The 12,417-nt window shown below is 43.2% G+C and overlaps 1 protein-coding gene across 4 annotated transcripts in view; it reads right to left on the bottom strand.

The window, feature by feature from the left end:
• Nucleotides 1-307: 307 nt before the first annotated feature.
• cfap418 (cilia and flagella associated protein 418) overlaps nucleotides 308-12,417 on the bottom strand; it is a 16,150-nt gene continuing 4,040 nt past the window's right edge. Inside the window, exons 2-7 of one of the 4 annotated variants that reach the window (XM_078398487.1) lie at nucleotides 11,885-11,987; nucleotides 7,747-7,802; nucleotides 4,663-4,728; nucleotides 2,898-2,993; nucleotides 1,120-1,313; nucleotides 308-1,006 (exon numbers count right to left, since the gene is read on the bottom strand). In XM_078398487.1, coding sequence (XP_078254613.1) covers nucleotides 1,160-1,313; nucleotides 2,898-2,993; nucleotides 4,663-4,728; nucleotides 7,747-7,802; nucleotides 11,885-11,987 — 475 coding nt within the window. In that variant the 3' untranslated portion in view covers nucleotides 308-1,006; nucleotides 1,120-1,159. The remainder of the gene's footprint in view (nucleotides 1,007-1,119; nucleotides 1,314-2,897; nucleotides 2,994-4,662; nucleotides 4,729-7,746; nucleotides 7,803-11,884; nucleotides 11,988-12,417) is intronic. The other 3 variants (XM_078398488.1, XM_078398491.1, XM_078398490.1) reach the window with 3 other exon arrangements.

Below are 12,417 nucleotides of genomic sequence, written 5' to 3'. Positions count from 1 at the left end.
TTACAGAATTATACACCAGCTCCAATCTGCAAGATTAATGAAAATGGGTTGGTGTAGATTTGGTGGGCTGTAAATTTTTGCAGTCACAGAATTGTACAGCAGCTCCAATCAGTGAACAAAATGGATGAGAAGGGAAATGTATTAGAGGAGTAATGCAAAATATATTAGTGTTTCAGCAAAGCTGAAAACTATCATTACAGATAAATCTTTAAGAATGAGTAACATTTGCAAAGCTCAGCAATGGAGCCTGATAAAGACATCAACTACACAGAAACATTTAAATTACACCAACAATTGCTTGTCAATATTCAACTTTATTTACACATTTAACTAAATACTTTTCATGACAGGGAATGTACCTAAAAGTGCCAAAATGTTAGAAAAACTGTTGTAGAAACTATAACAAACATAAAATGGAATACCCACTTTTCTCTATCCAGTGTACAAGCATTTTGATACTGGGAATTCCAATTTGCATCATTTAATAAACTCGATAAATCCTTTCCAGACTGATGCATGGTGACCCTTTAAAACTGTTTTCTCTCCCACTGTGGGACACTTCTTTTTCCAAAGGTTACGCTTGGAAATCTGTATGGTTTCCCAACTGTATGGTTGCAAATGTACATTTGAGTTTGACAATAGGCCGGTTGATATTCAGCGAGTCCGATCGCCACGAACAGATCCAACCAGATGAAGTCCTCAACTGTTAAAAGATGACAAATCCTGACATCATGAAAACTCGTCGATAAGCTTTGCAGTCAATTCTGAAAGGATTAAAAATTGAAGGCCTTGTTTTTTTTTTTTAATGGGTTATTTTCACCTTCCACCTTTGTCGTTTCACTTTCCACTGTGGGGCAGTCACAGAATAACTTCTAGTCTTGCATGTCCAAATGCACTGGACTGAAAATGTCTTCACTTGAAAATGTTCAGTTTGGCACTCCCCCCAGTCCTCAAAGCACCCTGTAGGAGAACTCCAACGGCAGCTTTAGTTTCCCAAACACCTGACCTGCGGGGCAAACGTAATTCCTCTTAAACTGATGCAGCTTGCCTTGCATTTAATAAAGTTCTAGAAATGCGGCGATATTTCAGGTGATACATTGGAAGAGACCCCCACCCTACCTCTCTGAAGGGGTGTGGACAAGGCCAATGTATGTCATCCTTAGTGTTTGCCACAGACCCATCGAAGATGCTGCTCTTCCCTGATATCAGTCAGGGTATGGACGGACCTCCAGCTACACTGGCAGGCGTACGCTCGGGACCCTTTCTTACTCAGTGCCTTCACTTTCAGTTTACTTACGTCAGGCATGCTGTTTCTGTTGGCGAAAGTTACAAAAATGGCACTCGTACGCATGAATCTAACGTACTTGTTGCTCACGTTCATTGCTTTGTCACTTTTATCCACAATTTTTCTAAAAAAAACACTCACGGCAATTATCAAATTCTGGAACACAATCTGCCAATGCTCACATCTGAGCCCTATTGGGTTTTACCAGTGCAGGTCCACCCCCAATTTTCCGGCAACTAGTGCTTTTAATCCGTACAAAATCCCCCCCAAAGTGTAGCACCTAGGCCGGGTGAGGCTGCCAACCAGTGGGTCAAATTTGCCCTCTACGGCCGGGACACTGGAACTCCGGTCTGGCCAGAGCCGGCAGATCTGTCCCCTTAGCCGACTTTGCGGGCCAATATATTGGTCCTCCACAAGGCCGTGACCTCTGCTGGTCCGGCAAAACAAATAATAAGGCAAGACTTTGGAACCAAAGGTACCGGAAAATCGGTGGTGGACGTTGAAGTGGAAAGTTTGTAAAATATCTGAAGTCTACGAGAATGTAACAGAGGAGGAAGTTGCTTTTAGTTTAGTTTAAAGATACAGTCCCTTCAGCCCACCAAGTCCGCGCCGGCCAGCAATCACTGCACACTAAAACTAGCCTACACACAGGAGGTGCATGAAGTCATGAGAGGAATAGATCGGGTAGATGCAGAGACTCGTGCCCAGAGTTGGGGAATCGACGATCAGAGGACATAGGTTCAAGGTGAAGTGGAAAAGATTTAATAGGAATCCGAGGGGTAACTGTTTCACACAAAGGGTGGTGGGTGTATGGAACAAGCTGCCAGAGGAGGTAGTTGAGGTTGGGACTATCCCATCGTTTAAGAAACAGTTAGACAGATACATGTAGGACAGGTTTGGAGGGATATGGGCCAAGCACAGGCTGGTGGGACTAGTGTAGCTTGCCCGGTGTGGGCAAGTTGGGCTGAAGGACCTGTTTCCACACTGTATCACTCTAAGACTCTGTCTGTGGACTTTGATATGACGTTCGCTACATGAAGTTGCTCTACCGTTTGTGCATAAATATGTACCATTGGCTGCACAATATGTTTATGGCCTCCATAACAACATCAAAACCTAAGAAACATAAAACACAAGAATTTGGTTGGAAGTTCTCAATTCCATACTGGATTGTCAGATATAGATCCAAGGTGAGAGGAGTAAGGTTTAAAGGTGATATACAGGGGCAACTGATACCGAGTGGTGGGTGCCTAGAACGGGCTGCCAAGGGTGGTATTGGAGTCAATATTTGATAGTGGCACTTAAGAGGCTCTTAGATAGGCATCTGGATATGCGGGGAATGGAGGGATATGGATCATGTGTAGGCATAGGAGATTAGTTTAACCTGATATCGTGTTCAGCAATGACATTGTGGGCCAATGGGCCAGGTCATAAGTGAAAGGAGTAGGATTAGGCCATTCGGCCCATCAAGTCTACTCTGCCATTCAATCATGGCTGATCTATCTCTCCCTCCTAACCCCATTCTCCCGCCTTCTCCCCATAACCTCCGTCACCCGTACATCCTGTGCTGTACTGCTCTATATCATCAATAACGATAAATGTTCAAACATACCTGAAAAAAAAGTAGTCGCAAGACTTGTTCCATTCACAATCGTCAAGTGCAATTACCCTAAAGTCACAAGTAGTACAACGCAGCTGGTCGCATGTTCTGTAAATTAAAAAAAACTAAAATCTTTACAAAATACACTATTCAAACCAAGTAATTATGATTAACCATAATAGAATCCTACAGACATTTAATCATTTGTTTAGTTTAGTTTTGAGATACAGCGCGGAAATAGGCCCTTCGGCCCACCGAGTCCGCGCCGACCAGCAATCCCCACATGTTAACACTACCCTACACCCACACGGGACAATTTTTACATTTACCTAGCCAATTGACCTACAAACCTGTACGTTTTTCGTTTATCTGACTATTCTGACATCCCCCTTGTACTTGTTATTACAAGGTCTAATAACAAGTTACTTGGAAACATAGAAAATAGGTGCAGGAGTAGGCCCTTCTGCCCTTCGAGCCAGCACCGCCATTCAATATGATCATGGCTGATCATCCAAAATCTACCCCATTCCTGCTTTCTCCTCATATTCCTTGATTCCATTCGCCCTGAGAGCTAAATCTAACTCTCTCTTGAAAACATCCAGTGAATTGGATGTCTTCTGTGGCAGAGAATTCCACAGATTCACAACTCTCTGGGTGAAAATGTTTTTCTTCATCTCAGTCCTAAATGGCTGACCCCTTATTCTTAAACTGTGACCCCTGGTTCTGGATTCCCCCAACATCGGGAACATTTTTCCTGTATTTAGCCTGTCCAATCCCTTAAGAATTTTATATGTTTAATACTTAATAAAGACTCAATTATTTCTCAGAAATTCTTTTATAGTTCAATTTTTGTCCAATAATGATCAAATAGTGAAAGTCTTGGATAGAGTGGATGTGGAGAGGATGTTTCCACTAGTGGGAAGGTCTAGGACCGGAGGTCACAGCCTCAGAATAAAAGGGTATACCTTTAGGAAGGGGTTGAGGAGGAATATCTTTAGTCAGAGGGTAGTGAATCTGTGGAATTCATCGCCACAGAATGCTGTGGAGGCCGTCAAAGGATATTTGTAAGGTGGAGATCTAGATTTTTGATTAATAAGGGTGTCAGGGGTCATGTGGAGAAGACAGTAGAAAAAGGTTAGGCGGGAGAGATAGATCAGCCATGATTGAATTGTGGAGAAGACTTGATGGGCCGAATGGCCTAATTCTGCTCCTATCACTTATGAACTGTAAAAAGAATGTCTTTCAATGGTGCATTGCTCACTGATTTTCCTTTAGGTATCATTGGACACAACTCATTTGCTCATACCTTATTGCGTGGATCTGAAATCAACTGATCAAAAAAGCAGTAATGCCAGAGCAAGAGTTTTATCAGGATGCATCATAGAGTAGTTTGGGTACAGCTCCATCACAGACTGCGAAAAAAATTGCAGAGATATTAAAACGTGCCCAAACAAGGGTGGTAGGTGTATGGAACGAGCTGCCAGAGGAGGTAGTTGAGGCTGGGACCATCCCAATGTTTGTGAAACCGGTTTGTGACGTTTGTGAACAGACAGGTACATGGATAGGACAGGTTTGGAGGGATATGGACCAAGCGCGACTAGTGTAGCTGAGACAAGCTGGTCGGTATGGGCAAGTTGGGCCGAAGGGCCTGTCTCCATGCTGTATCACTCTATGACTCTAAGATAATGCAAAATAGTATTTCTCTATCCCTCATAATCTTCTGAATTGTTGAATTAAAATCTGGGATGTAAAAAAAACATGAAAATCACTGAGTTACCTGTGAGAGGTATTTGTTCCCAATCCGTGGGGTGCAGAACTGCCACCAAGATAAACTGGAGAACATCTAAAAATAATGCATTTGTTGTCAAATTAAAACACATGCAAAAAGTGAGGTTGGATCACAAAAGGAAGTCAATATGGGTAACAATGTAAACAAATGCTGCAAGGTAGCACAGAGGTAGAGTTCCTGCCGTACAGGGTTTAATCTCGACCACGGGTGCTGTCTGTACGGAGTCCGCACGTTCTTCCCGTGACCACGTGGGTTTTCTCCGAGATCTTCGGTTTCTTCCAACACTCCATAGACATATAGGTTTGTAGGTTAATTGGCTTGCTATAAATGTAAATTGTCCCTGGTGTGTGTAGGATAGTGTTAATGTGCAGAGATAGCTGGGTGGTGTGGACTCGGTGGGCCGAAGGGTCTGTTTCTGCACTGTAACTCTAAACTGTTCCCTAATTAATATGTGTGGGAAGGAACTGAAGATACTGGTTTAAATCGAAGATAGACACAAAATGCTGGAGTACCTCAGTGGGACAGGCTGCATCTCTGGAGAGAAGTAATGGGTGATGTTTCGGGTCGAAACCCTTCTTCAGACTGATGTCAGGGGTGTGGACGGTGCATATATAAGGAAGTGTAAGGTGTGAAAACAGGACAAAGGGGGTGGAGATCAAGGAAAATGTAGAATAGATCATTGTTGGTTGGGAGAAGGTAACAACAAAGCAAACAGAGATAAAATGTAGTAAGACTGGTTGGAGAATTGGGAAAGGGGGGGAGGGAGAGAGGGGAGTGGGGGAGGAGAGGGTGCTGCACCAATGCAGGAGAGGTTTGGGCCCAACAGGTCCACTTGGTCTAGTAAATACTACAACCTCCAACTATGCCCAGAACTACATAGACTTGGAGGGTATTGTTGCTGTACTATAATTGTTCGTGTTTTATATGCTGAAGTACTTTTTTTGTTTATTATTATGGTGTTTACAGAGTAACAGAGTGATACAGTGTGGAAACAGGCCCTTTGGCCCAACTTACCCACATTGGCCAACATGTCCCACCTGCTTGCGCTTGGTCCATATCCCTCCAAACCTGTCCTATCCATGTACCTGTCTAAATGTTTCTTAAACGGTGTGATAGTCCCAGCCTCAACTATCTCCTCTGGCAGCTTGTTCCATACACCCACCGCCCTTTGTGTGAAAACATAACCCCTCGGATTCCTATTAAATCTTTTCCCCTTCACCTTGAACCTATGTCCTCTGCTCCTCGATTTCCCTACTCTGCAAGAGACTCTGTGCATCTACCCAATCTATTCCTCTCATGATTTTGTACACCTCTATAAGATCACCCCTCATCCTCTTGCATTCCAAGGAATAGGGACCCAGCCTACTCAATCTCTCCTGAGAGCTCACAACCTCTAGTCCTGGCAACATCCTCGTAAATCTTTTCTGAACCCTTTCAAGCTTGACAATATCTTCCCTATAACATGGTGTCCAGAACCAAACACAATATTCTAAATGCGGTCTCACCAACGTCTTATACAACTGCAACATGACCCCCCAACTCCCAGAATATAATGTTTACATATCTGTTGTGCTGCTGCAAGTAAGAATATCATTGTTCTGTTTCGGGACATCTGACAATAAACCACTCTTGACTCTGGACTCTCTTGACTCCTGTTACTACAAGTTTCAGACTAAGCAGAAATGAGAATGAAAGGGAAGAAAGCGATTAAGACAGAGACCCAGGGAACTGCAGATGCTGGCATCTTGAGCAAAACAAAGTGCTGGAAGAACTCAGTGGGTCAGACAGTATCTGTGGAGGACGTGGATAGGCGACATTTCAGGTCAGGAATTTTCTTCAGAACTCCAACACTTTTTGTTTTGTGTGAGAGATTAAGACAAGCAGGAGTAAATCAACCAAATTAATTTAGTTTTGTTTGGAGATACAATGCGGAAACACACCTTCGGCCCACCAGAGTCCCTGCCAACCAGCGATCCCCGCACACAAACACGAGCCTACACACACTCGGGACAATTTACAATGATACCACGCCAATTAACCTACAAACCTACATGTCTTTGGAGTGTGGGAGGAAACCGGAGACCCCGGAGAAAACCCTCTCAGGTCTTGGGGAGAAATGACAGACTGAACCCATAGTCAGGATGGAACCCGGGTCTCTGGTGCTTTAAGGCCGCAACTCTACCGCTGCACAACCGTGCCACCCAAATGTTACCGACTGTTTATAGATCTGGGAGTACTTATTAACTGGGAGGTGGTAAGAGATCTGGTATGTAGGAAGTAATGGACTCATTATCTACATTACTCTCTAGTGCCCCAAAGTTAATTGAAGGGTTGATAATAAACATCTAATTAAAGGAAGGACAAGTTTATTTATAATTAATAGCTGACCTAAAATTTTCATTAGTAATCTACAATTTCTCCAGAATTTGTGGACAAAGACTGTTTTGGATCGCCACATTTTTATGTTCTTGACCTCAGGATGCCGATGCTTCAAACTTAGTTTTAGAGATACAGCATGGAAACGTGAACTTCGGCCCGCCAAGAACTCGCCGACCAGCGATCACCCATACACTAGTTCTATGTTATCTCAGTTTCACATCCGGTGCATTAGGGGCAATTTTACAGAAGCCAATTAACCAACAAACCTGTACGTCTTTGGAGTGCGGGAGGAAACCGGAGCACCCGGAGAAAACCCACGCAGGTCATGGGGAGAACATACAAACTCCGTACAGGCATCACCTGTAGTCAGGATCGAACTTGGGTCTCTGGCGCTGTAAGGCAGCAATTCTACCGCTGCGCAATATCCTAATCATTCAAATTAATGGGTGGATAAATGATCATATTGCTGGTCAGACTTCCTATAGAAAATCAACAGCAGATTAAACATTTATCGTTGATATAATATCAGTACATTTGGCATAAAAAAGGGGGAGAAAAGGAAAAAACAGGTTGAGATAAAGGTTTTAACATTTTCTAACGTTTAGCATTCCTGTGCAGAACTTCATCAATAAAAATTAAATATAATATAGCTACTGCCAGTGATAGTGTATAGAATGTATTTCTTAAACTTACTTTCTACCATTGGCCTGATGAGCTGCACTATTTGTTACTGCTCCTCGACTTGACTTCTGAAAATAAAATACGACAAAGAGTGACAGTTCAAGCGATGAATAGAATAAAAATCAAAATTGATTTTTTTTTCTTTTTTATAGGACATTTGATTGAACTCAAATTAGGTCTTATTTTTGAATATTAAAAGACATTGGGACACTACTTCCTTTCTCATGTGTCTATACACTGTGGATGGTTCGACTGTAATCACGTTTTGTCTTTCTGCTGACTGGATAGCACGCAACACAAGCTTTTCACTGTACCTCGGTACACGTGACAATAAACTAAACTTCAGGTACATGGATAGTGCGGGTGTCAGGGGTTATGGGAAGAAGGCAGGAGAATGGGGTTGAGAGGGAAAGATAGATCAGCCATGATGGCCGAGTTGACTTGATGGGCTGAATGGCCTAACTCTGCTCCTGTCACTCATGAACATGACAGTAGAGGTTTAGAGGGGTATGGAGCAAGCGCTGGTAGGTGGGACTTGTGCAAATGGGGCAGGTTGGTTGACACGGGCAAGTTTGGCCAAAGAGTTTGTTTCCGTGCTGTATGACTTCATGATTCTACCTGCAAACGCTCCTATAGGCGGCACCAGAGAAAGCATTTTTGAACACATTTGGTATCTCGCGTGCTACAGTTTTGTGAATTCAATAGAAAGACGGATTGGAAATGTATTTTATTTATGATCAATACAGCTGTGGGCTTTGAATATGTTTATATTGCAACATGGGGCAAAAATTATAAAGCTTTGATGTATTAATTAACTGCAGTTAGCATAATGAGTTTATTTAGTTTAGTTTAGAGATACCACGCGGAAACTGAGTCAGCAATGACCAGCGATCACCCCTCACACTAACACTATCCTACACACACTAGGGACATTGTACACATACACCAAGCCAATTAACCTGCGTACATGCGCGTCTTTCGAGGGTGGGAGGAAACCGAAAATCTCGAAGAAAACCCACGAGGTTACGGGGAGAACATACAAACTTCGTACAGACAGCACCCCTAGTCAGGATCGAACCCGGGTCTCGCGACAAGGTAGCAACTCTACCGCTGTGCTCGTATCTCCTGGGAATGCTTATGTAAATGACTGCACAACACAACCCCGTCTATGATTCCGCAATGCTCCGCTAAGGATTTCTATGCAAACCTTTGCAATGAATAATTTATCTCTGCAGGTCAAACCGTTTAAATCTGAATTCACAGCTGCATGACCCTTCCTCAGCACCAGCACATTAGACCCGCAGTCACTGATCATTTTTTTAACCATTGTGCTATCAATATCAATTTGCAACCTCAGAAATAGAAATGCATACAGCAGTTTATCGATTACCTGTTATACCCAGCACAGAACGAAGTTTTTTGCTCGATATTAATGCTGCCAAGGTATATGCATCGTAATTGTCTATCTGCAGCTAAACCCAACAGCGTAATCTGATTTTCATTTTCTTTCAAGTGTTTATTATAATCACTCGTCTTAAAGTTTACTTACTTAGTTTTACTTAGAAACACAGGCCCTTTGCAAGGGTTTTTGCACAGGCCCTTCGGCTCACCGAGTCCGCGCTGAACAGCGATCTCCGCACACTAACACTATCATGCACACACGAGGGACAATTTACATTTGCACCAAGCCAATTAACCTACAAACCTTGGAGTGTGGGAGTAAACCGGAAATCCTTGCAAAAACCCTCACAGGTCGTGGGGAGAATGTACAAACTCTGTACAGATAAGCACCCATGGTCAGGATCGTACCTGGGTCTCTGGCGCTGTAACACAGCAACACTACCAATGCGCCATCGTGTCGCCCAGTTGGTGGTAATCAGCCAAGCATTTATTTAAAACTAAACATAAGCACATTAACTCCACATGCAATTCAACAGTACCAACTCACTTTATATTTAATACATTTAAATCCTATTGTGTTCCCATAAAAATGGGTGCCGTCTTACGACATATTATAAGACAGGTTAAATATCCAAGCTTCCTATGAACCAGGGTAGTTTTTAGAATCTAGCATGCGCCACAAGTTCATGTTATAGGAGCAGAATTAGGCTATTCATCCCATTAAGTCTACCCTGCCATTCAATCATGACTGATCTATCTTTCCCTCTCAACCACATTCTCCTGCCTTCTCCCCAGAACCTCTGACACCCGTGCTAATCAAGAATCTGTCAATCACTGCCTTAAAAACATCTATTGACTTGGCCTCCACAGCCATCTGTGGTAATTCCAGATTCACCAACCATGCTTCATGGTTTCAAATCGACTAGGAATTGACTGAGCCTGCTTAAACTCACATGATATAGTTTAGTTTATTGTCACGTGTACCAAGGTAGAGGGAAAACCTTTTTTGTTGCAATGTCAATACATGACCACAATCAAGCCATCCACAATGTACAGATACAGGATGATGGGAATAAAGTTTAGTTCAAGATAACGTCCAGTAAAGTTCGATTAACGATAGTTCGAGGGTGTCCAATGAGGTAGACAGTAGGTCAGGACCAACCTCTCATAGGTTGGGGAGATTTAGATGATAAAATATCAGCACTGTGGCGCAGTGGTAGAATACCTGCCTTACAGTGCCAAAGACCCTGACTACGGGTGGTCTGAATGGAGTTTGTACGTTCTCCTTGAGTCTGTGTGGATTTTCTTCGGGAGTAGAGAGGATGGGATAGGATGGTTCAGATTGCCCGATAACAGCTGGGAAGAAACTGTTCCTGAATCTGGAGGTCTGCGTTTTCACACTTCTGTACCTCTTAGACAGGAGTAGGAGCAGGAGTAGGAGCAGGAGTAGGCCATTCGGCCCGTCGAGCCAGCACCGCCATTCAATGTGATCATGGCTGATCATTCTCAATCAGTACCCCGTTCCTGCCTTCTCCCCATACCCCCTGACTCCGCTATCCTTAAGAACTCTATCTAGCTCTCTCTTGAATGCATTCAGAGAATTGGCCTCCACTGCCTTCTGAGGCAGAGAATTCCACAGATTCACAACTCTCTGACTGAAAAAGTTTTTCCTCATCTCCGTTCTAAATGACCTACCCCTTATTCTTAAACTGTGGCCTTTCTTGCCTGAAGGGAGAGGGGAGAAGAGGGAATGACCGGCTTTGAGAGTCAGTAGAATGATCTCTATCAGTCTGGCTCGAGTAAAAGCCAGAAAGTTAAATGAAAAATATGGTGACCCACAGATCGACAGAATACATGAGGGAGGTTTTTTATATGGCTGTGTTCCAGTAGAAAGTCTCAAGTATCTGAACATGTCCTGGAAAAAACACACTCAGCAAGTACTCAAATTTTTGATGAGCACTCTCAACAGATAACACACCTAACAGGAAAATGTACACAGATAACTACTCCAATAATTCAAGAAATTGCTTAATCTTAGTTTGGGGAGATTTAGATGATCATATGTTAAAATTAATCGACACAGTGGCGCAGTGGTAGTGTTGCTGCCTTACAACGCCAGAGACCTGGGTTTGATCCTGACTATGGGGTTCCCCTGGTTTCCTCCCACACTCCAAAGACGTGCAGGTTTCTAGGTTAAATTCGGTAAAATTATAAATTGTTCATAGTGTGTAGGATAGTGTAGGTGTATGGGATGATAGTTGGTCGGTGCGGACTCAGTGGGCAGAGGAGCCTGTTTCCACGCGGTATCTCTAAATAAAGTCTAAAGAATCATCACGTATAATTAGTTTAGTTTAGAGATACAGCGCGGAAACAGGCCCTTTCGGTCCTCCGGGTCCGCGCCAACCAGCGATCCCCGCACATTAACACTATCCTATACCCACTAGGGACAATTTTTACATTTACCAAGCCAATTTACCTACATACCTGCACGTCTTTGGAGTGTGGGAGGAAACCGAAGATCTTGGAGAAAACCCATGCAGGTCACGGGGAGAATGTACAAACTCCGTACAGACAACATCCGTAGTCGGGATCGAACCCGGGTCTCCGGCGCTGCATTCACTGTAAGGTAGCAACTCTACCACTGCGCCACCGTGCCGCCCAAATTCTTCTCTTGAACACACAATTACCTAAACTTTTGCAGGAGAATTTTATAAATGAGTTTACACAAAGGAAATCTCACACAACTTACAGAAAAGTCCAATACAGTTGGATCGTCTTGGAAAAGATCTTTAATAAGATCATTTAAATCAACTTCCTCTTTGAACGTTTCAACTGATGGGACTGTCGGTGATCTGAAAATCAGAATAGAATAGATTAAAAGTATAGCCAATGAATTTGAAATAAACATGTGAAACAACAGAAATACACAGGCTAGAAGTTAGACACAAAATGTTGGAGTAACTCAGCGGGACAGGCAGCATCTCAGAATAGGAATGGGTCACGTTTCGAGTCGAGCCTCAGCCTGAAGTAGGGTCTCAACCAGAAACGTCACCCATTCCTTCTCTCCAGAGATGCTGCCTGTTCCGCTGAGTTTCTCCAGCATTTTGTGTCTATCTTCGGTGTAAACCAGCATCTGCAGTTCCTTCCGACACAGAATACACAGGCTAGTCAGTATCTGCAAATAGTAAGTTTCATATTCTTTAAATCACCAAGAATGCCTTTTTGCTTTCAAATAAGAAACCTCAATGTAAAGATGTGTCCTTAACAGCAACTTGTGATGGT

The sequence above is a fragment of the Rhinoraja longicauda genome, chromosome 4, assembly GCF_053455715.1.
Source record: "Rhinoraja longicauda isolate Sanriku21f chromosome 4, sRhiLon1.1, whole genome shotgun sequence".
NCBI lineage: Eukaryota > Metazoa > Chordata > Chondrichthyes > Rajiformes > Arhynchobatidae > Rhinoraja > Rhinoraja longicauda.
Note: the sequence above shows the minus strand (reverse complement) of the source record. Positions and strands in the feature narration are given on the sequence as shown.